Source organism: Mustelus asterias, unplaced genomic scaffold, assembly GCF_964213995.1.
Source record: "Mustelus asterias unplaced genomic scaffold, sMusAst1.hap1.1 HAP1_SCAFFOLD_1177, whole genome shotgun sequence".
Classification (NCBI taxonomy): Eukaryota; Metazoa; Chordata; class Chondrichthyes; order Carcharhiniformes; family Triakidae; genus Mustelus; species Mustelus asterias.
Genome location: NW_027591122.1, coordinates 34,062 through 56,821, shown reverse-complemented (window position 1 = coordinate 56,821; position 22,760 = coordinate 34,062). Strand labels below are relative to the sequence as shown.

At 52.2% G+C, this 22,760-nt stretch overlaps 1 protein-coding gene across 1 annotated transcript in view; it reads left to right on the top strand.

The window, feature by feature from the left end:
- Window positions 1-20,769, top strand: part of LOC144487982 (alpha-2-macroglobulin-like) — a 65,817-nt gene extending 45,048 nt beyond the window's left edge. Inside the window, exons 11-14 of the mRNA XM_078206013.1 lie at window positions 1,276-1,344; window positions 2,444-2,549; window positions 12,363-12,459; window positions 20,658-20,769. Coding sequence (XP_078062139.1) covers window positions 1,276-1,344; window positions 2,444-2,549; window positions 12,363-12,415 — 228 coding nt within the window. The 3' untranslated portion in view covers window positions 12,416-12,459; window positions 20,658-20,769. The remainder of the gene's footprint in view (window positions 1-1,275; window positions 1,345-2,443; window positions 2,550-12,362; window positions 12,460-20,657) is intronic.
- Window positions 20,770-22,760: the final 1,991 nt, after the last annotated feature.

Here is a 22,760-nt window from a genome sequence, read left to right as displayed (position 1 = left end):
GGTCCAACGTGACCGAGGCCACTGTTGGATTAGGCGATGCGGTGGACGGTTCCCAAAATGGCGGCCCCCATGACTCGGCTGACGTCACCTAAGATGGCGGCTCCCGTGGGTCGCGCATGGTTGATGGCGTCCAAGATGGCGGCCTCTGTGGGTCGCACACGGCCGCTGGCATCCAAAATGGCGGCACCCCCGGATCGCACCCGATCGATGGCGTCGAAGGCAGTCGCTCCCGCGGATCGCACGCGGCGCTGCTGGGCCTGGGGACCGATTTTGCCCTGCAGACTTTCAGGTAATGGCCCTTCTTACGCCAGAGCAGATCGCGTTTTTCACCAGGCAGCGTCGTTGTGGGTGCTTCTCCAGGCCACAGAAGTAGCACCTCGGGCCTCTGGGGACTGCCGCAGTGGAGGAGGAGGAGGAGGTGATGAAGATCTCAAAACAGTGCAGCCAGTGATCAAAAGAGTTCGAGGCGCCGACTGCCTGCGGATCCAAGTCCAATTTGTCAGGTTTCAGGAGTTGCTCCATTTCAAAAATGTTGTGAATAAAATTGATGCACCATCGATTCACGCAAAGACTCGTTGTTGCGAAACAGCAGACTTTTATTAACAAGAACAGAAGCACTCCCAAACCGATGGCTAACCCGAACTGAGGCAAAAGGGGCGGAGAGCAGCCACCTTTATACCCCGAGGAGGGCGGAGCCCTGGATTGAGGCAGCAGGGGCGTGCCCAGGCATATCCCATATACAGACAGTGTTACAGTGGTTCACCACAATAAGTCTCTATGAGATCCCCCCTCATTCGTCTGAACTCCAGCAAAAACAATCCTAACCTCGTCAATCTCTGCTCACACATCAGTCCCCGCCATCTCCGGAATCAGCCTGGTAAACCTTCGCTGCGGTCCCTCGAGAGCAAGAACATCCTTCCTCAGAGAAGGAGACCCAAACTACACACAATACTCCAGGTGTGGCCTCACCAAGGCCCTGTATAATCGCGACAACACATCCCTGTACTCGAAACCGCTCGCAATGAAGGGCAACATGCCCTTTGCCACCTTTACCGCCTGCTGCACCTGCATGCTTACCTGGAGCGACTGGTGCACCCAGGCCCCGCTGCACACTCCCCTCTCCCAATTTACACCCATCGCGCCTTTTAACTCTGTTTCTCTCTCTGTAGAAGCTGCCTGACCTGTGGAGTATTTGCAGCACTTTCTGTCTCTGTCACCCCGCCCAATTATTCATCACTCATTGTTAATATTCCTTCATTCCCTCCTTCATTACAGAGCCTGGGCCATGCCAATATCAGCCGAGCTGAAATCAACGATGGACACTTGGTCCTGTATCTGGAACCGGTGAGTGTTGGGAGAAAGGGATAGAGCGAGAGAGAGAGAGGGAAGAGAGAGCGAGAGAGAGACATCGAGAGAAAGAGACAGTGAGAGAGAGGGAGACAGTGAGAGAGGGAGACAGAGAGAGAGCGGGAGAGGGGGAGAGAGACAGACCGAGGGGGATAGAGTGAGACAGAGAGAGAGAGACAGACAGACAGACGGAGAGCGACAGAGTGAGACAGAGAGACCGAGAGGGGGGGGAGAGAGTGAGAGAGAGAGACAGACAGACAGACTGAGGGGGGATAGACTGAGACAGAGACAGGGAGACAGACAGACGGGGAGCGAAACTGTGAGACAGAGAGAAAGAGACAGACAGGCAGAGAGCAACAGAGTGAGACAGAGACAAACGGAAGGAGATAGAGTGAGACAGACAGACCGAGGGAGACAGAGTGAGACAGACAGACTGAGGGTGATAGAGTGAGACAGACAGACCGAGGGAGACAGAGTGAGACAGACAGACTGAGGGTGATAGAGTGAGACAGACAGACCGAGGGAGATAGAGTGAGACAGACAGACCGAGGGAGACAGAGTGAGACAGACAGACCGAGGGAGACAGAGTGAGACAGACAGACTGAGGGTGATAGAGTGAGACAGACAGACCGAGGGTGATAGAGTGAGACAGACAGACCGAGGGAGATAGAGTGAGACAGACAGACCGAGGGAGACAGAGTGAGACAGACAGACTGAGGGTGATAGAGTGAGACAGACAGACCGAGGGAGATAGAGTGAGACAGACAGACCGAGGGTGATAGAGTGAGACAGACAGACCGAGGGAGATAGAGTGAGACAGACAGACCGAGGGAGACGGAGTGAGACAGACAGACCGAGGGAGATAGAGTGAGACAGACAGACCGAGGGAGATAGAGTGAGACAGACAGACCGAGGGAGACGGAGTGAGACAGACAGACCGAGGGACATGGAGTGAGACAGACAGACCGAGGGGTGCAGAGACGGAGGGATTGGGGGAGAGATCTCGGCAGTGGGTTGTGCTGAGGTTTTCTGATCCAGGGATGTGTGCTATTTGCGGAAGGACTGAGAGCCTTTTTCTCTCTCTCTCCCTCCGCAGATGGAATCCAAACATTTGGTGCAGTTATCCATTCGGGTTATTCAGGATTTTGAGGTGGAACATTTGCAAGCAGCAGCTATAAAAGTGTACGATTACTACGAGACAGGTAGGTGGACCCAAACTGAGACACTGGCAACATATTCCCTCACTCCCTGTGCAAACTCTGGGCTAAATCCCCCTCCCTCACTCCCTGTACACACACTGTGTAAACTAAATCCCCCTCCCTCACTCCCTGTACACACACTGTGTAAACTAAATCCCCCTCCCTCACTCCCTGTACACACACTGTGTAAACTAAATCCCCCTCCCTCACTCCCTGTACACACACTGTGTAAACTAAATCCCCCTCCCTCACTCCCTGTACACACACTGTGTAAACTAAATCCCCCTCCCTCACTCCCTGTACACACACTGTGTAAACTAAATACCCCTCCCTCACTCCCTGTACACACACTGTGTAAACTAAATCCCCCTCCCTCACTCCCTGTACACACACTGTGTAAACTAAATCCCCCTCCCTCACTCCCTGTACACACACTGTGTATACTAAATCCCCCTCCCTCACTCCCTGTACACACACTGTGTAAACTAAATCCCCCTCCCTCACTCCCTGTACACACACTGTGTATACTAAATCCCCCTCCCTCACTCCCTGTACACACACTGTGTATACTAAATCCCCCTCCCTCACTCCCTGTACACACACTGTGTAAACTAAATCCCCCTCCCTCACTCCCTGTACACACACTGTGTAAACTAAATCCCCCTCCCTCACTCCCTGGACAAACACTGTGTAAACTAAATCCCCCTCCCTCACTCCCTGTACACACACTGTGTAAACTAAATCCCCCTCCCTCACTCCCTGTACACACACACTGTGTAAACTAAATCCCCCTCCCTCACTCCCTGTACACACACACTGTGTAAACTAAATCCCCCTCCCTCACTCCCTGTACACACACTGTGTAAACTAAATCCCCCTCCCTCACTCCCTGTACACACACTGTGTAAACTAAATCCCCCTCCCTCACTCCCTGTACACACTGTGTAAACTAAATCCCCCTCCCTCACTCCCTGTACACACACTGTGTATACTAAATCCCCCTCTCTCACTCCCTGTACACACACTGTGTAAACTAAATCCCCCTCCCTCACTCCCTGTACACACACTGTGTATACTAAATCCCCCTCTCTCACTCCCTGTACACACACTGTGTAAACTAAATCCCCCTCCCTCACTCCCTGTACACACACTGTGTAAACTAAATCCCCCTCCCTCACTCCCTGTACACACACTGTGTAAACTAAATCCCCCTCCCTCACTCCCTGTACACACACTGTGTAAACTAAATCCCCCTCCCTCACTCCCTGTACACACACTGTGTAAACTAAATCCCCCTCCCTCACTCCCTGTACACACACTGTGTAAACTAAATCCCCCTCCCTCACTCCCTGTACACACACTGTGTAAACTAAATCCCCCTCCCTCACTCCCTGTACACACACTGTGTAAACTAAATCCCCCTCCCTCACTCCCTGTACACACACTGTGTAAACTAAATCCCCCTCCCTCACTCCCTGTACACACACTGTGTAAACTAAATCCCCCTCCCTCACTCCCTGTACACACACTGTGTAAACTAAATCCCCCTCCCTCACTCCCTACACACACACTGTGTAAACTAAATCCCCCTCCCTCACTCCCTGTACACACACTGTGTAAACTAAATCCCCCTCCCTCACTCCCTGTACACACACTGTGTAAACTAAATCCCCCTCCCTCACTCCCTGTACACACTGTGTAAACTAAATCCCCCTCCCTCACTCCCTGTACACACACTGTGTAAACTAAATCCCCCTCCCTCACTTCCTGTACACACACTGTGTATACTAAATCCCCCTCCCTCACTCCCTGTACACACACTGTGTAAACTAAATCCCCCTCCCTCACTCCCTGTACACACACTGTGTAAACTAAATCCCCCTCCCTCACTCCCTGTACACACACTGTGTAAACTAAATCCCCCTCCCTCACTCCCTGTACACACACTGTGTAAACTAAATCCCCCTCCCTCACTCCCTGTACACACACTGTGTAAACTAAATCCCCCTCCCTCACTCCCTGTACACACACTGTGTAAACTAAATCCCCCTCCCTCACTCCCTGTACACACACTGTGTAAACTAAATCCCCCTCCCTCACTCCCTGTACACACACTGTGTAAACTAAATCCCCGTCCCTCACTCCCTGTACACACACTGTGTAAACTAAATCCCCCTCCCTCACTCCCTGTACACACACTGTGTAAACTAAATCCCCCTCCCTCACTCCCTGTACACACACTGTGTAAACTAAATCCCCCTCCCTCACTCCCTGTACACACACTGTGTAAACTAAATCCCCCTCCCTCACTCCCTGTACACACACTGTGTAAACTAAATCCCCCTCCCTCACTCCCTGTACACACACTGTGTAAACTAAATCCCCCTCCCTCACTCCCTGTACACACACTGTGTAAACTAGTCTTCAGAACCCTACCTTTGACCCTGTAATCCACATTTAAATTAGTCCTACCAAAGTGAATCACCTCGCATTTATCAGGGTTAAACTCCATTTGCCATTTTTCAGCCCAGCTTTGCATCCTATCTATGTCTCTTTGCAGCCTACAACAGCCCTCCACCTCATCCACTACTCCACCAATCTTGGTGTCATCAGCAAATTTACTGATCCACCCTTCAGCCCCCTCCTCTAAGTCATTAATAAAAATCACAAAGAGCAGAGGACCAAGCATTGATCCCTGCGGCACTCCGCTAGCAACCTGCCTCCAATCCGAAACTTTTCCATCCACCACCACCCTCTGTCTTCGATCAGACAGCCAGTTACCTATCCAATCGGCCAACTTTCCCTCTATCCCACACCTCCTCACTTTCATCATAAGCCGACCATGGGGGACCTTATCAAACGCCTTTGATCTTTGAGCCCTGCTGTATTACCCTATGGGTCTAATGCACACCCAGGTTAAACACCCGGAACAAACAGACTCTCAACCAATTTTACAGATGTTCCAGAGAAAACATTCTTTCTGGTTTAATCACAGTTTAGAACATAGAACAGTTTGGAACGGCTCCTGCTCTGCTCAAGACACGACAAATCGTCAAGTACAGGATTTACTGAGGGAGGGGGATTTAGTTTACACAGTGTGTGTACAGGGAGTGAGGGAGGGGGATTTAGTTTACACAGTGTGTGTACAGGGAGTGAGGGAGGGGGATTTAGTTTACACAGTGTGTGTACAGGGAGTGAGGGACGGGGATTTAGTTTACACAGTGTGTGTACAGGGAGTGAGGGAGGGGGATTTAGTTTACACAGTGTGTGTACAGGGAGTGAGGGAGGGGGATTTAGTTTACACAGTGTGTGTACAGGGAGTGAGGGAGGGGGATTTAGTTTACACAGTGTGTGTACAGGGAGTGAGGGAGGGGGATTTAGTTTACACAGTGTGTGTACAGGGAGTGAGGGAGGGGGATTTAGTTTACACAGTGTGTGTACAGGGAGTGAGGGAGGGGGATTTAGTTTACACAGTGTGTGTACAGGGAGTGAGGGAGGGGGATTTAGTTTACACAGTGTGTGTACAGGGAGTGAGGGAGGGGATTTAGTTTACACAGTGTGTGTACAGGGAGTGAGGGAGGGGGATTTAGTTTACACAGTGTGTGTACAGGGAGTGAGGGAGGGGGATTTAGTTTACACAGTGTGTGTACAGGGAGTGAGGGAGGGGGATTTAGTTTACACAGTGTGTGTACAGGGAGTGAGGGAGGGGATTTAGTTTACACAGTGTGTGTACAGGGAGTGAGGGAGGGGGATTTAGTTTACACAGTGTGTGTACAGGGAGTGAGGGAGGGGGATTTAGTTTACACAGAGAGATCTTGGGGTCCATATCCACAGATCTCGAAATGTTGCCACTCAAGTGGATAGAGCTGTGAAGAAGGCCTATAGTGTGTTAGCTTTTATTAACAGGGGGTTGGAGTTTAAGAGCCGTGGGGTTATGCTGCAACTGTACAGGACCTTGGTGAGACCACATTTGGAATATTGTGTGCAGTTCTAGTCACCTCACTATAAGAAGGATGTGGAAGTGCTGGAAAGAGTGCAGAGGAGATTTACCAGGATGGTGCCTGGTTTGGAGGGTAGGTCTTATGAGGAAAGGTTGAGGGAGCTAGGGCTGTTCTCTCTGGAGCGGAGGAGGCTGAGGGGAGACTTAATAGAGGTTTATAAAATGATGAAGGGGATAGATAGAGTGAACGTTCAAAGACTATTTCCTCGGGTGGATGGAGCTATTACAAGGGGGCATAACTATAGGGTTCGTGGTGGGAGATATAGGAAGGATATCAGAGGTAGGTTCTTTACGCAGAGAGTGGTTGGGGTGTGGAATGGACTGCCTGCAGTGATAGTGGAGTCAGACACTTTAGGATCATTTAAGCGGTTATTGGATAGGCACATGGAGCACACCAGGATGATAGGGAGTGGGATAGCTTGATCTTGGTTTCAGATAAAGCTCGGCACAACATTGTGGGCCGAAGGGCCTGTTCTGTGCTGTACTGTTCTATGTTCTATGTTCTATTAAAATTATAGCACAGGAACAGGCCCTTCGGCCCTCCAAGCCTGCACTGACCATGCTGCCCGACTGAACTAAAACCCCCTACCATTCCGGGGACCATATCCCTCTATTCCCATCCTATTCATGTATTTGTCAAGACGCCCCTTAAAACTCACTATCGTATCCGCTTCCACTCCCTCCCCTGGCAACAAGTTCCAGGCACCCACCACCCTCTGTGTAAAAAATCTGCCTCGTACATCTCCTTTCAACCTTGCCCCTCGCACCTTAAACCTGTGCCCCCGAGTAACTGACTCTTCCACCCTGGGGGAAAAAGCTTCTGACTATTCTGGTAGTGTGGCGACCAGAATTGAACACTCTGTACTCCTGTACTCAAATCCCTGACTGATGAAGGCACAAAACACCCTCTTCCCCACTCTGTCTACCTGTCCCGCTGCTTTCAACGAACTATGTACTTGTACTCCTCGGTCCCTCTGTTCCCCAACACTCTCCCGGGCCCTCCCATTCTCTGTATAAGCCCTAACCTGGTTAGACTTTCCAAAATACAAGACCTCACAGTTATCTGTATTGAAATCCGTTTGCCAATCCTTGGCCCACTTCCCAAGATCCCCCTGTTATTTTTGATAACCTTCTTCACTCTCAACAATACCTCCTAATTTCGCAGCATCTGCAAACTTACTGACCATGCCTTGTACATTCGCATCCAAATCACTGATATAGACAAGGAATCACACGGGTCCCAACACAGACCCCTCAAGCACACCACGAGTCACAGGCCTCCAGTCTGAGGAACAACCATCGACCATTGCCCTCTGCTTCCTACCATCGAACCAATTCTGAATCCAGTTTGCTTACTCTCCCTCCATCCCATATGCGGCCTAACCTTCCAGACTAGCCTGCAATGCGGAACCTTGTCAAAGGCCTTGCTAAAGTCCATATAAACAACATCCACCGCCCTACCCTCATCCATCCTCTTAGTTACTGCTTCGAAAAACTCTCCAAAGGATTCGTCAGCCATGACTTCCCATAAACAAAGCCTGGGGTTGTGTATTCTGGGGATGTGCATTCTGGGGGTGTGTGTATTCTGGAGGTGTGTGTATTCTGGAGGTGTGTGTATTCTGGAGATATGTGTATTCTGGAGGTGTGTGTATTCTGGAGGTATGTGTATTCTGGGGGTGTGTGTATTCTGGGGGTGCGTGTATTCTGGGGGGGTGTATTCTTGGGGGGTGTATTCTGGGGGGGTGTATTCTGGGGGAGTGTGTATACTGGGGGGGTGTATTCTGGGGGAGTGTGTATTCTGGGGGGGTGTATTCTGGGGGGGTGTATTCTGGGGTGTGTGTATTCTGGGGGTGTGTGTATTCTGGGGGGGGTGTATTCTGGGGGGGGTGTATTCTGGGGGGGGTGTATTCTGGGGGGGTGTATACTGGGGGGGGTGTATTCTGGGGGAGTGTGTATTCTGGGGGGGTGTATTCTGGGGGGGTGTATTCTGGGGTGTGTGTATTCTGGGGGGTGTATTCTGGGGTGTGTGTGTATTCTGGGGGGGGTGTATTCTGGGGGGGGTGTATTCTGGGGTGTGTGTATTCTGGGGGTGTGTATTCTGGGGGGGTGTATTCTGGGGTGTGTGTATTCTGGGGGGTGTATTCTGGGGTGTGTGTGTATTCTGGGGGGGTGTATTCTGGGGGGGGGGTGTATTCTGGGGGGGGTGTATTCTGGGGGGTATATTCTGGGGGGGTGTATTCTGGGGGGGGTGTATTCTGGGGGGGTGTATATTCTGGGGGGTATATTCTGGGGGGTATATTCTGGGGGGGGGTATTTTCAGGGGGGTGTATTCTTGCGGGGGGTGTATTCTGGGGCTGAGTGTGTTATAGAACATAGAACATAGAAAGCCACAGCACAAACAGGCCCTTCGGCCCACAAGTTGCGCCGATCACATCCCCACCTCTAGGCCTATCTATAGCCCTCAATCCCATTAAATCCCATGTACTCATCCAGAAGTCTCTTAAAAGACCCCAACGAGTTTGCCTCCACCACCACCGACGTCAGCCGATTCCACTCACCCACCACCCTCTGAGTGAAAAACTTACCCCTGACATCTCCTCTGTACCTACCCCCCAGCACCTTAAACCGGTGTCCTCTCGTAGCAACCATTTCAGCCCTTGGAAATAGCCTCTGAGAGTCTACCCTATCCAGACCTCTCAACATCTTGTAAACCTCTATCAGGTCACCTCTCATCCTTCGTCTCTCCAGGGAGAAGAGACCAAGCTCCCTCAACCTATCCTCATAAGGCATGCCCCCCAATCCAGGCAACATCTTTGTAAATCTCCTCTGCACCCTTTCAATGGCTTCAACATCTTTCCTGTAATGAGGTGACCAGAACTGCGCGCAGTACTCCAAGTGGGGTCTAACCAGGGTCCTATAAAGCTGCAGCATTATCTCCCGACTCCTAAACTCAATCCCTCGATTAATGAAGGCCAGTACGCCGTACGCCTTCTTGACCGCATCCTCCACCTGCGAGGCCGATTTAAGAGTCCTATGGACCCGGACCCCAAGGTCCTTCTGATCCTCTACACTGCTAAGAATGGTACCCTTCATATTATACTGCTGCTTCATCCCATTGGATCTGCCAAAATGGATCACCACACACTTATCCGGGTTGAAGTCCATCTGCCACTTCTCCGCCCAGTCTTGCATTCTATCTATGTCTCGCTGCAACTTCTGACATCCCTCCAAACTATCCACAACACCACCTACCTTGGTGTCGTCAGCAAACTTACCAACCCATCCCTCCACTTCCTCATCCAGGTCATTTATGAAAATGACAAACAGCAAGGGTCCCAGAACAGATCCCTGGGGCACTCCACTGGTCACTGACCTCCATGCAGAGAAAGACCCATCTATACCCACTCTCCAGAATCTGGGGCATGTGTGTATTCTGGATGTGTGTGTGTGTATTCTGGGGGGGTGTACTCTGGGGCTGAGTGTATTCTGGGGCGTGTGTATTCTGAGGGGGTGTGTATTCTGGGGGGGGGTGTATTCTGGGGGTGCTTGTATTCTGGGGGTGTGTATTCTAGGGTGTGTGTATTCTGGGGGTGCGTGTATTCTGGAGGGTGTATTCTGGGAGGGGTGTATGTTCAGGGAGGGGTGTACTCTGGGGGGTGTATTCTGGGGCTGAGTGTATTCTGGGGCGTGTGTATTCTGAGGGAGTGTGTATTCTGGGGGGGGGTGTATTCTGGGGGTGCTTGTATTCTGGGGGTGTGTATTCTAGGGTGTGTGTATTCTGGGGGTGCGTGTATTCTGGGGATGTGTATTCTGGGGGTGGTGTATTCTGGGGGGGTGTATTCTGGGGGTGTGTGTATTCTCGGAGTGTGTGTATTCTGGGGGGGTGTATTCAGGGGTGTGTATATTCTGGGGGGGTGTATTCTGGGGGGGTGTATTCTGGGGGGTGTACTCTGGGGGTTGTATTCTGGGACTGTGTGTATTCTGGGGCGTGTGTGTATGCTGGTTGTGTGTGTATTCTGGGCGTGTGTGTATTCTGGAGTGTGTGTATTCTGGGGATGTGTCTGTTCTGGGGCTGTGTGTGTATTCTGGGGTGTGTGTATATTCTGGAGGTGTGTGTATTCTGGGGTGTGTGTGTATTCTGGGGTGTGTGTATATTCTGGAGGTGTGTGTATTCTGGGGTGTGTGTATATTCTGGGGTGTGTGTATATTCTGGAGGTGTGTGTATTCTGGGGTGTGTGTGTATTCTGGGGTGTGTGTATATTCTGGGGTGTGTGTATATTCTGGAGGTGTGTGTATTCTGGGGTGTGTGTGTATTCTGGGGTGTGTGTATATTCTGGAGTTGTGTGTATTCTGGGGTGTGTGTATATTCTGGGGTGTGTGTATATTCTGGAGGTGTGTGTATATTCTGGGGTGTGTGTATATTCTGGAGGTGTGTGTATTCTGGGGTGTGTGTGTATTCTGGGGTGTGTGTATATTCTGGAGGTGTGTGTATTCTGGGGTGTGTGTATTCTGGGGTGTGTGTATTCTGCGGGGGTGTGTATTCTGGGTGTGTGTGTATATTCTGGGGTGTGTGTATATTCTGGAGGTGTGTGTATATTCTGGGGTGTGTGTATATTCTGGAGGTGTGTGTATTCTGGGGTGTGTGTATATTCTGGAGGTGTGTGTATTCTGGGGTGTGTGTATTCTGGGGTGTGTGTATTCTGGGGTGTGTGTGTATTCTGGGGTGTGTGTATATTCTGGAGGTGTGTGTATTCTGGGGTGTGTGTATTCTGGGGTGTGTGTATTCTGCGGGGGTGTGTATTCTGGGTGTGTGTGTATCCTGGGGGTCTGTCTGTTCTGGGTCTGTGTGTGTATTCTAGGTGTGAGTATTCTGGGTGCATATTCTGGGTGTTTATTCTGGGTGTTTATTCTGGGTGTTTATTCTGGGTGTGTATTCTGGGTGTATATTCTGGGTGTTTATTCTGGGTGTTTATTCTGGGTGTATATTCTGTGTGTATATTCTGGGTGTATATTCTGGGTGTTTATTCTGGGTGTATATTCTGGGTGTTTATTCTGGGTGTATATTCTGGGTGTATATTCTGGGTGTTTATTCTGGGTGTGTATTCTGGGTGTATATTCTGGGTGTTTATTCTGGGTGTGTATTCTGGGTGTATATTCTGGGTGTTTATTCTGGGTGTATATTCTGTGTGTATATTCTGGGTGTATATTCTGGGTGTATATTCTGGGTGTTTATTCTGGGTGTGTATTCTGGGTGTATATTCTGGGTGTTTATTCTGGGTGTATATTCTGGGTGTTTATTCTGGGTGTATATTCTGGGTGTTTATTCTGGGTGTGTATTCTGGGTGTATATTCTGGGTGTTTATTCTGGGTGTTTATTCTGGGTGTATATTCTGTGTGTATATTCTGGGTGTATATTCTGGGTGTTTATTCTGGGTGTATATTCTGGGTGTTTATTCTGGGTGTATATTCTGGGTGTTTATTCTGGGTGTGTATTCTGGGTGTATATTCTGGGTGTTTATTCTGGGTGTGTATTCTGGGTGCATATTCTGGGTGTTTATTCTGGGTGTATATTCTGGGTGTTTATTCTGGGTGTATATTCTGGGTGTTTATTCTGGGTGTTTATTCTGGGTGTTTATTCTGGGTGTATATTCTGGGTGTATATTCTGGGTGTTTATTCTGGGTGTGTATTCTGGGTGTATATTCTGGGTGTTTATTCTGGGTGTATATTCTGGGTGTTTATTCTGGGTGTATATTCTGGGTGTTTATTTCCCTTCTATCTCTCCCCTCCCCATTTCTACATTCCCTTTATCCCACAGATGACTCAGTTGTTGTGGAATATGAGGCACCAAAGGGATCGGAGAGCGTGTGAGACAGTGAGCGTGTGAGGAGCGATTTGAGGCCACAGTAGAAAGGGTAAGGGATCGACTTTTATTACTTACCTTTTTGCGAGGTTTCTTTGTTCCTAACTTTAGGGGAAAAGCGGAAGTAGGCCGGGCGCGGGGTGCCTGGGGAGAAAATTTGTTTTTTTTTTAAGCGCGGGGGAAATTTAAAAGCAGGTCGCACTGTCCAGCGGGCAGCGTGGTTAGCGGGCAGCATGGTTAGCGGGCAGCATCGTTAGCGGGCAGTGTGGTTAGCGGGCAGTGTGGTTAGCGGGCAGCATCGTTAGCGGGCAGCATGGTTAGCGGGCAGCATCGTTAGCGGGCAGTGTGGTTAGCGGGCAGCATCGTTAGCGGGCAGTGTGGTTAGCGGGCAGCATCGTTAGCGGGCAGCATCGTTAGCGGGCAGCATCGTTAGCGGGCAGTGTGGTTAGCGGGCAGCATCGTTAGCGGGCAGCATGGTTAGCGGGCAGCATCGTTAGCGGGCAGTGTGGTTAGCGGGCAGCATCGTTAGCGGGCAGCATCGTTAGCGGGCAGCGTGGTTAGCGGGCAGCATCGTTAGCGGGCAGCATGGTTAGCGGGCAGTGTCGTTAGCGGGCAGCGTGGTTAGCGGCCAGCATCGTTAGCGGGCAGCGAGGTTAGCGGGCAGCGTCGTTAGCGGGCAGCGTGGTTAGCGGGCAGCATCGATAGCGGGCAGCATCGTTAGCGGGCAGCATCGTTAGCGGGCAGCGTGGTTAGCGGGCATCATCGTTAGCGGGCAGCATCGTTAGCAGGCAGCGTCGTTAGCGGGCAGCATCGTTAGCGGGCAGTGTGGTTAGCGGGCAGTGTGGTTAGTGGGCAGCGTCGTTAGCGGGCAGCGTCGTTAGAGGGCAGCATCATTAGCGGGCAGCATAGTTAGCGGGCAGCATCGTTAGCGGGCAGCATCGTTAGCGGGCAGTGTGGTTAGCGGGCAGCATCGTTTTCGGGCAGCGTCGTTAGCGGGCAGCATCGTTAGTGGGCAGCATCGTTAGCGGGCAGTGTGGTTAGCGGGCAGCATCGTTAGCGGGCAGCGTCGTTAGCGGGCAGCATCGTTAGTGGGCAGCATCGTTAGCGGGCAGTGTGGTTAGCGGGCAGCATCGTTAGCGGGCAGCATCGTTAGCGGGCAGCATCGTTAGCGGGCAGTGTGGTTAGTGGGCAGCATCGTTAGCGGGCAGCATCGTTAGCGGGCAGCATCGTTAGCGGGCAGTGTGGTTAGCGGGCAGCATCGTTAGCGGGCAGTGTGGTTAGTGGGCAGCATCGTTAGCGGGCAGCGTCGTTAGCGGGCAGCATCGTTAGCGGGCAGCATGGTTAGCAGGCAGCATCGTTAGCGGGCAGTGTGGTTAGCGGGCAGCATCGTTAGCGGGCAGTGTGGTTAGCGGGCAGCATCGTTAGCGGGAAGTGTGGTTAGCGGGCAGCATCGTTAGCGGGAAGTGTGGTTAGCGGGCAGCATCGTTAGCGGGCAGCATCGTTAGCGGGCAGCATCGTTAGCGGGCAGCGTCGTTAGCGGGCAGCGTGGTTAGCAGGCAGCATCGTTAGCGGGCAGCATCGTTAGCGGGCAGCATCGTTAGCGGGCAGTGTGGTTAGTGGTCAGCGTCGTTAGCGGGCAGCGTCGTTAGCGGGCAGCATCGTTAGCAGGCAGCGTCGTTAGCGGGCAGCATCGTTAGCGGGAAGTGTGGTTAGCGGGCAGCATCGTTAGCGGGCAGCGTCGTTAGCGGGCAGCGTGGTTAGCAGGCAGCATCGTTAGCGGGCAGCGTGGTTAGCGGGCAGCATCGTTAGCGGGCAGCATCGTTAGCGGGCAGCGTCGTTAGCGGGCAGCATCGTTAGTGGGTAGTGTTGTTAGCGGGCAGTATCGTTAGCGGGCAGCATCGTTAGCGGGCAGCGTGGTTAGCGGGCAGCATCGTTAGCGGGCAGCATCGTTAGCGGGCAGCATCGTTAGCGGGCAGTGTGGTTAGCGGGCAGCATCGTTAGCGGGCAGCATCGTTAGCGGGCAGCGTGGTTAGCGGGCAGCATCGTTAGCGGGCAGCATCGTTAGCAGGCAGCGTCGTTAGCGGGCAGCATCGTTAGCGGGACAGTGTGGTTAGCGGGCAGTGTGGTTAGTGGGCAGCGTCGTTAGCGGGCAGCGTCGTTAGAGGGCAGCATCGTTAGCGGGCAGCATAGTTAGCGGGCAGCATAGTTAGCGGGCAGCATCGTTAGCGGGCAGCATCGTTAGCGGGCAGTGTGGTTAGCGGGCAGCATCGTTAGCGGGCAGCGTCGTTAGCGGGCAGTGTGGTTAGCGGGCAGCATCGTTAGCGGGCAGTGTGGTTAGCGGGCAGCATCGTTAGCGGGAAGTGTGGTTAGCGGGCAGCATCGTTAGCGGGAAGTGTGGTTAGCGGGCAGCATCGTTAGCGGGCAGCATCGTTAGCGGGCAGCATCGTTAGCGGGCAGCGTCGTTAGCGGGCAGCGTGGTTAGCAGGCAGCATCGTTAGCGGGCAGCATCGTTAGCGTGCAGCATCGTTAGCGGGCAGCATCGTTAGCGGGCAGTGTGGTTAGTGGGCAGCGTCGTTAGCGGGCAGCGTCGTTAGCGGGCAGCATCGTTAGCAGGCAGCGTCGTTAGCGGGCAGCATCGTTAGCGGGAAGTGTGGTTAGCGGGCAGCATCGTTAGCGGGCAGCGTCGTTAGCGGGCAGCGTGGTTAGCAGGCAGCATCGTTAGCGGGCAGCGTGGTTAGCGGGCAGCATCGTTAGCGGGCAGCATCGTTAGCGGGCAGCGTCGTTAGCGGGCAGCATCGTTAGTGGGTAGTGTGGTTAGCGGGCAGTATCGTTAGCGTGCAGCATCGTTAGCGGGCAGTGTGGTTAGCGGGCAGCATCGTTAGCGGGCAGCATCGTTAGCGGGCAGCATCATTAGCGGGCAGCATCGTTAGCGGGCAGTGTGGTTAGCGGGCAGCATCGTTAGCGGGCAGTGTGGTTAGCGGGCAGCATCGTTAGCGGGCAGTGTGGTTAGCGGGCAGCATCGTTAGCGGGCAGCATTGTTAGCGGGCAGCATCGTTAGCGGGCAGCATCGTTAGTGGGCAGCATTGTTAGCGGGCAGCATCGTTAGCGGGCAGCATCGTTAGTGGGCAGCATCGTTAGCGGGCAGTGTGGTTAGCGGGCAGCATCGTTAGCGGGCAGCATCGTTAGCAGGCAGCGTCGTTAGCGGGCAGCATCGTTAGCGGGCAGCGTGGTTAGCGGGCAGCATCGTTAGCGGGCAGCGTGGTTAGCGGGCAGCATCGTTAGCGGGCAGCGTCGTTAGCGGGCAGCATCGTTAGCGGGCAGCGTGGTTAGCGGGCAGCATCGTTAGCGGGCAGCGTCGTTAGCGGGCAGCATCGTTAGCGGGCAGCATCGTTAGCGGGCAGTGTGGTTAGCGGGCAGCATCGTTAGCGGGCAGCATCGTTAGCAGGCAGCGTGGTTAGCGGGCAGCATCGTTAGCGGGCAGCGTCGTTAGCGGGCAGCATCGTTAGCGGGCAGCATCGTTAGCGGGCAGTGTGGTTAGCGGGCAGCATCGTTAGCGGGCAGCATCGTTAGCGGGCAGCGTCGTTAGTGGGCAGCATCGTTAGCGGGCAGCGTGGTTAGCGGGCAGCGTGGTTAGCGGGCAGCATCGTTAGCGGGCAGCGTCGTTAGCGGGCAGCGTCGTTAGCGGGCAGCGTTGTTTGCGGGCAGTATCGTTAGCGGGCAGCATCGTTAGCGGGCAGTGTGGTTAGCGGGCAGCATCGTTAGCGGGCAGCGTTGTTAGCGGGCAGCATCGTTAGCGGGCAGCGTCGTTAGTGGGCAGCATCGTTAGCGGGCAGCGTTGTTAGCGGGCAGCATCGTTAGCGGGCAGCATCGTTAGCGGGCAGCGTCGTTAGCGGGCAGCATCATTAGCGGGCAGCGTTGTTAGCGGGCAGCGTTGTTAGCGGGCAGTATCGTTAGCGGGCAGTGTCGTTAGCGGACAGCATCGTTAGGGGTCAGCGTCATTAGCGGGCAGCGTTGTTAGCGGGCAGCGTTGATGGCGGGCAGCATCGTTAGCGGGCAGCGTCGATAGCGGGCAGCGTCGATAGCGGGCAGCATCGTTAGCGGGCAGCGTCGATAGCGGGCAGGGTCGTTAGCGGGCAGCGTCGATAGCGGGCAGGGTCGTTAGCGGGCAGGGTCGTTAGCGGGCGGCGGAGTGAGCAGAGTAAGAGCTAAAGGGCTTTGGCTCATCGGGCTTCGGTGTAAACGGGCAGAGGCAGGGTAGGTTCCGTTCTTCGTTCATCCAGTAATTTAAAGAAAGGGGTAATTATGAGTGGGAGGCCAGTTTGTTGCTGTCGGTGTCGGATGTGGGAGTTGATGGAGTCGCCTAGCCTCCCGGAAGTCTATATCTGCACCAGGTGCGTCGAACTGCAGCTCCTGAGAGACCGCGTTAGGGAACTGGAGCTGCGGCTCGATGACCTTAGTCTAGTCAGGGAAAATGAGAGGTTAATAGAGAGAAGTTACAGGCAGGTCGTCACACCAGGGCCACGAGAGGAAGACACGTGGGTCACGGTTAGGAAGGGTAAAGGTCACGTACCAGAGAGTACCCCGGTGGTTGTCCCCCTTCACAGTAAGGGATGGGTGTCAGACAGGAGAGAGGAGGGGAGAGAGCAGTCAGTGATGGGATCCCCTGTGGTTGTCCCCCTCCAAAATAAGTATACCATTTTGGATACTGTGGGGGGGATGACCCTCCAGGGGAAGCCACAGTGACCAGGTCACTGGCACGGAATCGGGCTCTGTGGCTCAGGAGGGAAAGAGGGGAACCAGGAGAGCAATAGTAGTGGGGGATGCAATAGTTAGAGGCACAGACAGGCGGTTCTGTGGGCGCGAACGAGACTCCAGGATGGTAGTCTGCCTCCCTGGTGCCGGGGTCCTGGATGTCTCTGAGCGGGTAGGAAGCATCCTAAAAGGGGCGGGTAACCAGACAGACGTCATTGTCCACATTGGTGCAAATGACGTCGGCAGAAAGAGCAGAGAGGTCCTGAGAGAGCAATTCAGGGAGTTGGGTAGTCGGCTGAAAAGCAGGGCCTCTAGGGTAGCGATCTCTGGACTACTCCCAGTGCCACAAGCTAGTGAGGCTCGGAACAGGGAGACTGCACAGCTGAACGTGTGGCTAAAGGACTGGTGCAGGAGGGAGGGTTTCAAATTCGTGGATCACTGGGAAGTCTTCAAGAGAGGATGGCACCTGTACAAGAAGGACGGGTTGCACCTAAACTGGAGGGGCACGAATATCCCAGCTGGGAGTTTTGCGAGTGTAGTTCGGGTGGGTTTAAACTAATGTGGCAGGGGGGTGGGGATCAGAACAACAGGTCAATAAGCACAGAGGGTGGGGACGAGGTTGGGGCCAAGACAAGGCTGTCTAAGAGGAAGAGCATTCTGGGGGAGGATGACCTCAGTGGGCCTGGAGGTCTGGAGTGCATCTGCTTCAATGCAAGGAGCGTCACAGGCAAGACAGACGAGCTTAGAGCCTTAATGCTTGTGCGGAACTTGGATGTGGTTGCAGTGACGGAGACTTGGTTAAAAGAAGGACACGACTGGCAGCTGAATATTCCGGGGTATACGTGTTTTAGGCGAGACAGAGGAGGGGCGAGGAGAGGTGGGGGAGTAGCAATGCTGGTTAGGGAGCATATTACAGCGGTACAGAGGGTGGACAATATGGAAGGGTCAGGTAACGAGTCACTGTGGGTGGAGCTCAGAAACAGGAAGGGCGCAGTCACTATGCTGGGGGTATACTACAGGCCTCCCAACAGCCCACGGGAAGTTGAGGAACGGATATGTAAGGAGATTCTGGACAGGTGCAGAAAAAATAGGGTTGTTGTATTGGGAGACTTTAATTTCCCTCACATAGACTGGAAATCGCTTCGGGCTGGGGGCCTGGACGGGGAAGAATTTATAAAATGCGTACAGGAAGGTTCTTTGGAACAATATGTTGACAATCCAACTAGAGAGGGGGCTATACTGGACCTAGTACTGGGGAATGAGCCTGGTCAGGTCATCAAAGTTGCAGTGGAGGAACATGTGGCAAATAGTGACCACAATTCTGTAAACTTTAGGATAGTAATGGAAAAAGATGAGTGTTGTCCTATGGGTAAGGTGCTGAATTGGGGGAAGGCTAACTCCAGCTGGATTAGGCAGGATTTGGTGGCTGTTGATTGGGAGAGGCTGTTCGAGGGTAAATCCACATCTGGCATGTGGGAGTCTTTTAAGGAGCAGTTGATAGAACTGCAGGACAGGCATATGCCTGTAAAGAGGAAGGATAGGAAAGGTATGATTCGAGAGCCATGGATAACCAGTGAAATTGTGGGTCTAATCAAAAAGAAAAAAGAGGCATACATGAGGTCCAGGCAGCTAAAAACAGATGGAGCACTGGAGGAATACAGAGAAAGTAGAAAAGAACTCAAACAGGGACTTAGAAGGGCAAAAAGGGGTCACGAAATGTCCTTGGCAGACAGGATTAAGGAGAATCCTAAGGCATTTTATACATACGTTAGGAACAAGAGGGTTGTCAGGGAAAGTATCGGACCTCTCAGGGACAAAGGAGGGGAATTATGCTTAGAACCAAAGGAAGTAGGTGAAATCATAGAGTATAAAAGTTGGGGTCTGATGTTGCAGATGTATAGAACGTTGGTTCGGCCGCATTTGGAATACTACGTCCAGTTCTGGTCGCCACACTACCAGAAGGACGTGGAGGCTTTGGAGAGAGTACAGAGGAGGTTTACCAGGATGTTGCCTGGTATGGAGGGGCTTAGTGATGAGGAGAGATTGGGTAAACTGGAGTTGTTCTCCCTGGAAAGACGGAGGATGAGGGGAGACTGAATAGAGGTGTATAAAATTATGAAAGGCATAGATAGGGTGAACGGTGGGAAGCTTTTCCCCAGGTCGGAGGTGACGTTCACGAGGGGTCATAGGTTCAAGGCGAAGGGGGGGAGGTTTAACACGGATATCAGAAGGACATATTTTACACAGAGGGTGGTGGGGGCCTGGAATGCGCTGCCGGGCAAGGTGGTGGAGGCGGACACACTGGGAACGTTTAAGACTTATCTAGATAGCCACATGAACGGAGTGGGAATGGAGGGATACAAAAGAATGGTCTAGTTTGGACCAGGGAGCGGCGCGGGCTTGGAGGGCCGAAGGGTCTGTTCCTGTGCTGTATTGTTCTTTGTTCTTTGTTCACTCTCTCTCAAACACTCTGTCTCTCTCTCACTCCCTCTCTCTCACACACACACACTCTCTCTCACACACACACTCTCTCACACACACTGTCTCTCTCACACACACACTGTCTCTCTCACACACTCTCTCACTCTCTCTCACACACACACTGTCTCTCTCACACACACTGTCTCTCTCGCACACTCACTCTCTCTCTCGCACACTCACTCTCTCTCTCGCACACTCACTCTCTCTCTCGCACACTCACTCTCTCTCTCGCACACTCACTCTCTCTCACACACTCTCTCTCTCTCACACACACTCTCTCACACTCTCTCTCATACACTCTCTCTCTCACACTCTCTCACACACTCTCTCTCATACACTCTCTCTCACACTCTCTCACACTCTCTCTCTCACACTCTCTCACACACACTCTCTCACACACACTCTCTCACACACACTCTCTCTCACACACACACTCTCTCTCACACTCACTCTCTCTCACACACACTCTGTCGGTCTCCCACTCTCTCTCACACACACTGTCTCTCTCACACACTCTGTCTCTCTCCCACTCTCTCTCAAACACTCTGTCTCTCTCTCCCTATCTCTCATACACTCTGTCTGTCTCCCTCTCTCTCACACATTGTCTCTCTCACACATACTGTCTCGCTCTCTCTCACACACTCACTCTCTCTCTCACACACACACTCTCTCACACACACACTCTCTCTCTCACACACACTCTCTCTCTCACACTCTCTCTCTCTCACACACTCTCTCTCTCACACTCTCCCTCACACTGCCTCTCTCACACACAGTGTCTCCCTCACACACAGGGCCGACACAGGAATAGGAGGCCATTCAGCCCCTCTCTCACGGAACTGTTAACAGGAACAGAGGCCATTCAGCCCCTCTCTCACGGGGCTGTTAACAGGAACAGAGGCCATTCAGCCCCTCTCTCACGGGGCTGTTAACAGGAACAGAGGCCATTCAGCCCAGTCTGTGTTAGTAGATCCTCAGTTTAATGTGCTGTTTTATTCTCTGATGTTTTATCCACAGTCGGACATCCCAGCGCGACGCTGTCCGTTGCCGTGGATACAGTTGCCAAAGTGCAGAGTTTGATGATCCTCTCAACCTCAAACCCAACTCGAGAATGAGAACAAATCTCAAATAAACCTCCTATCAATGTGTCCTGAGTCTCAGTGTCTCTCTCGTATCTCACTGACACTCACACACTGATACACACACACACACTCACTGATACACACACACACTGATACACACTCACTGACACACACACGCACACACACTGATACATACACACACACACTGATACACACACACACACACTGATACACACACACACTGATACACACTCACTGACACTCACACACACTGATACACACTCACTGACACACACACACACACACACACACACACTGATACATACACACGTACACACTGATACACACTCACTGACACACACACACACACTCACTGATACACACTCACTGACACACACACACACACACACTGATACACACACACACAGATACATACACACACACACACTGATACACACTCACTGACACACACACACACACACACACAGATACACACTCACTGACACACACACACACACACACACTGACACACACACACACTGATACACACACACACACACTGATACACACACACACACACACTGATACACACACACACACACACACACTGATACACACACACACACACACTGATACACACACTCTCACTCACACACACTGATACACACACAGATACACACACTCACTGACACACACACACTGATACATACACACACACTCACTGACACACCCACTCACTGATACACACACACACTGATACACACACACACACTGATACACACACACACTGATACACACACAGATACGCACACTCACTGACACACCCACTCTCACTGATACACACACTGATACACACACACACTGATAGTCACACACACACACACATGCTCACACACACACACAAACACTCACACACATTCAAAATAAATTTCTTATCAACGTGTCCCGAGTCTCAGTGTCTCTCGTATCTCACTGACACTCACACTCACTCACTGATACACACACACTCACTGACACTCACACTCACTCACACACTCACTGACACACACGCACTCACACACACTCACTGATACACACACTCACACTCACTGATACACACACACTGACACACACACTCACACTCACTGATACACACTCACTGATACACACACTCACACTCACTGATACACACACACTGACACACACTCACACTCACTGATACACACTCACTGACACACACACTCACACTCACTGATACACACTCACTGATACACACACTCACACTCACTGATACACACACACTCACTGACACAAACACACACAGGCACACACATACACACTCTCACTGATACACTCACTCACACACACACACTCCCTGATACACACACTCACTCTGATACTCACACACCCACACACACTCACTCACACATACACACACACACACTCACTGACATTCACACTCACACTCACTGATACACTCACTCTGATACACACACTCACACTGATACACACACTGACACACACTCACTCTGATACACACACTCACACACACACCGATAAACACACACACTGACACACACTCACTCACTGACACACACTCACCCTGATACACACACACACACTGATACACACACTCACTCAGATACACACACTCACACACACATACACTCTGATACACACACTCACTCACACACACACTGATATACACACACTCACTGATACACACACTCACTCAGATACACACACACACACACACTCTCACTGATACACTCTCTCTGATACACACACACACACACACACAGACAAACACACACTCACTGACACACTCACACTCTCTGATATACACACACACTCACGGATACACACACACTCACACCCCCCCCCCCACACACTCACCCCCCACACACACACACACTCACTGACACACACTCACACTAATACACACACACACACACATTCACACACTCACTCTCGCTCACACACACACTGACACACACAAAATAAACCTCATCAATGTGTCTCGAGTTTCAGTGTCTCTCGTATCTCACTGACACTCACA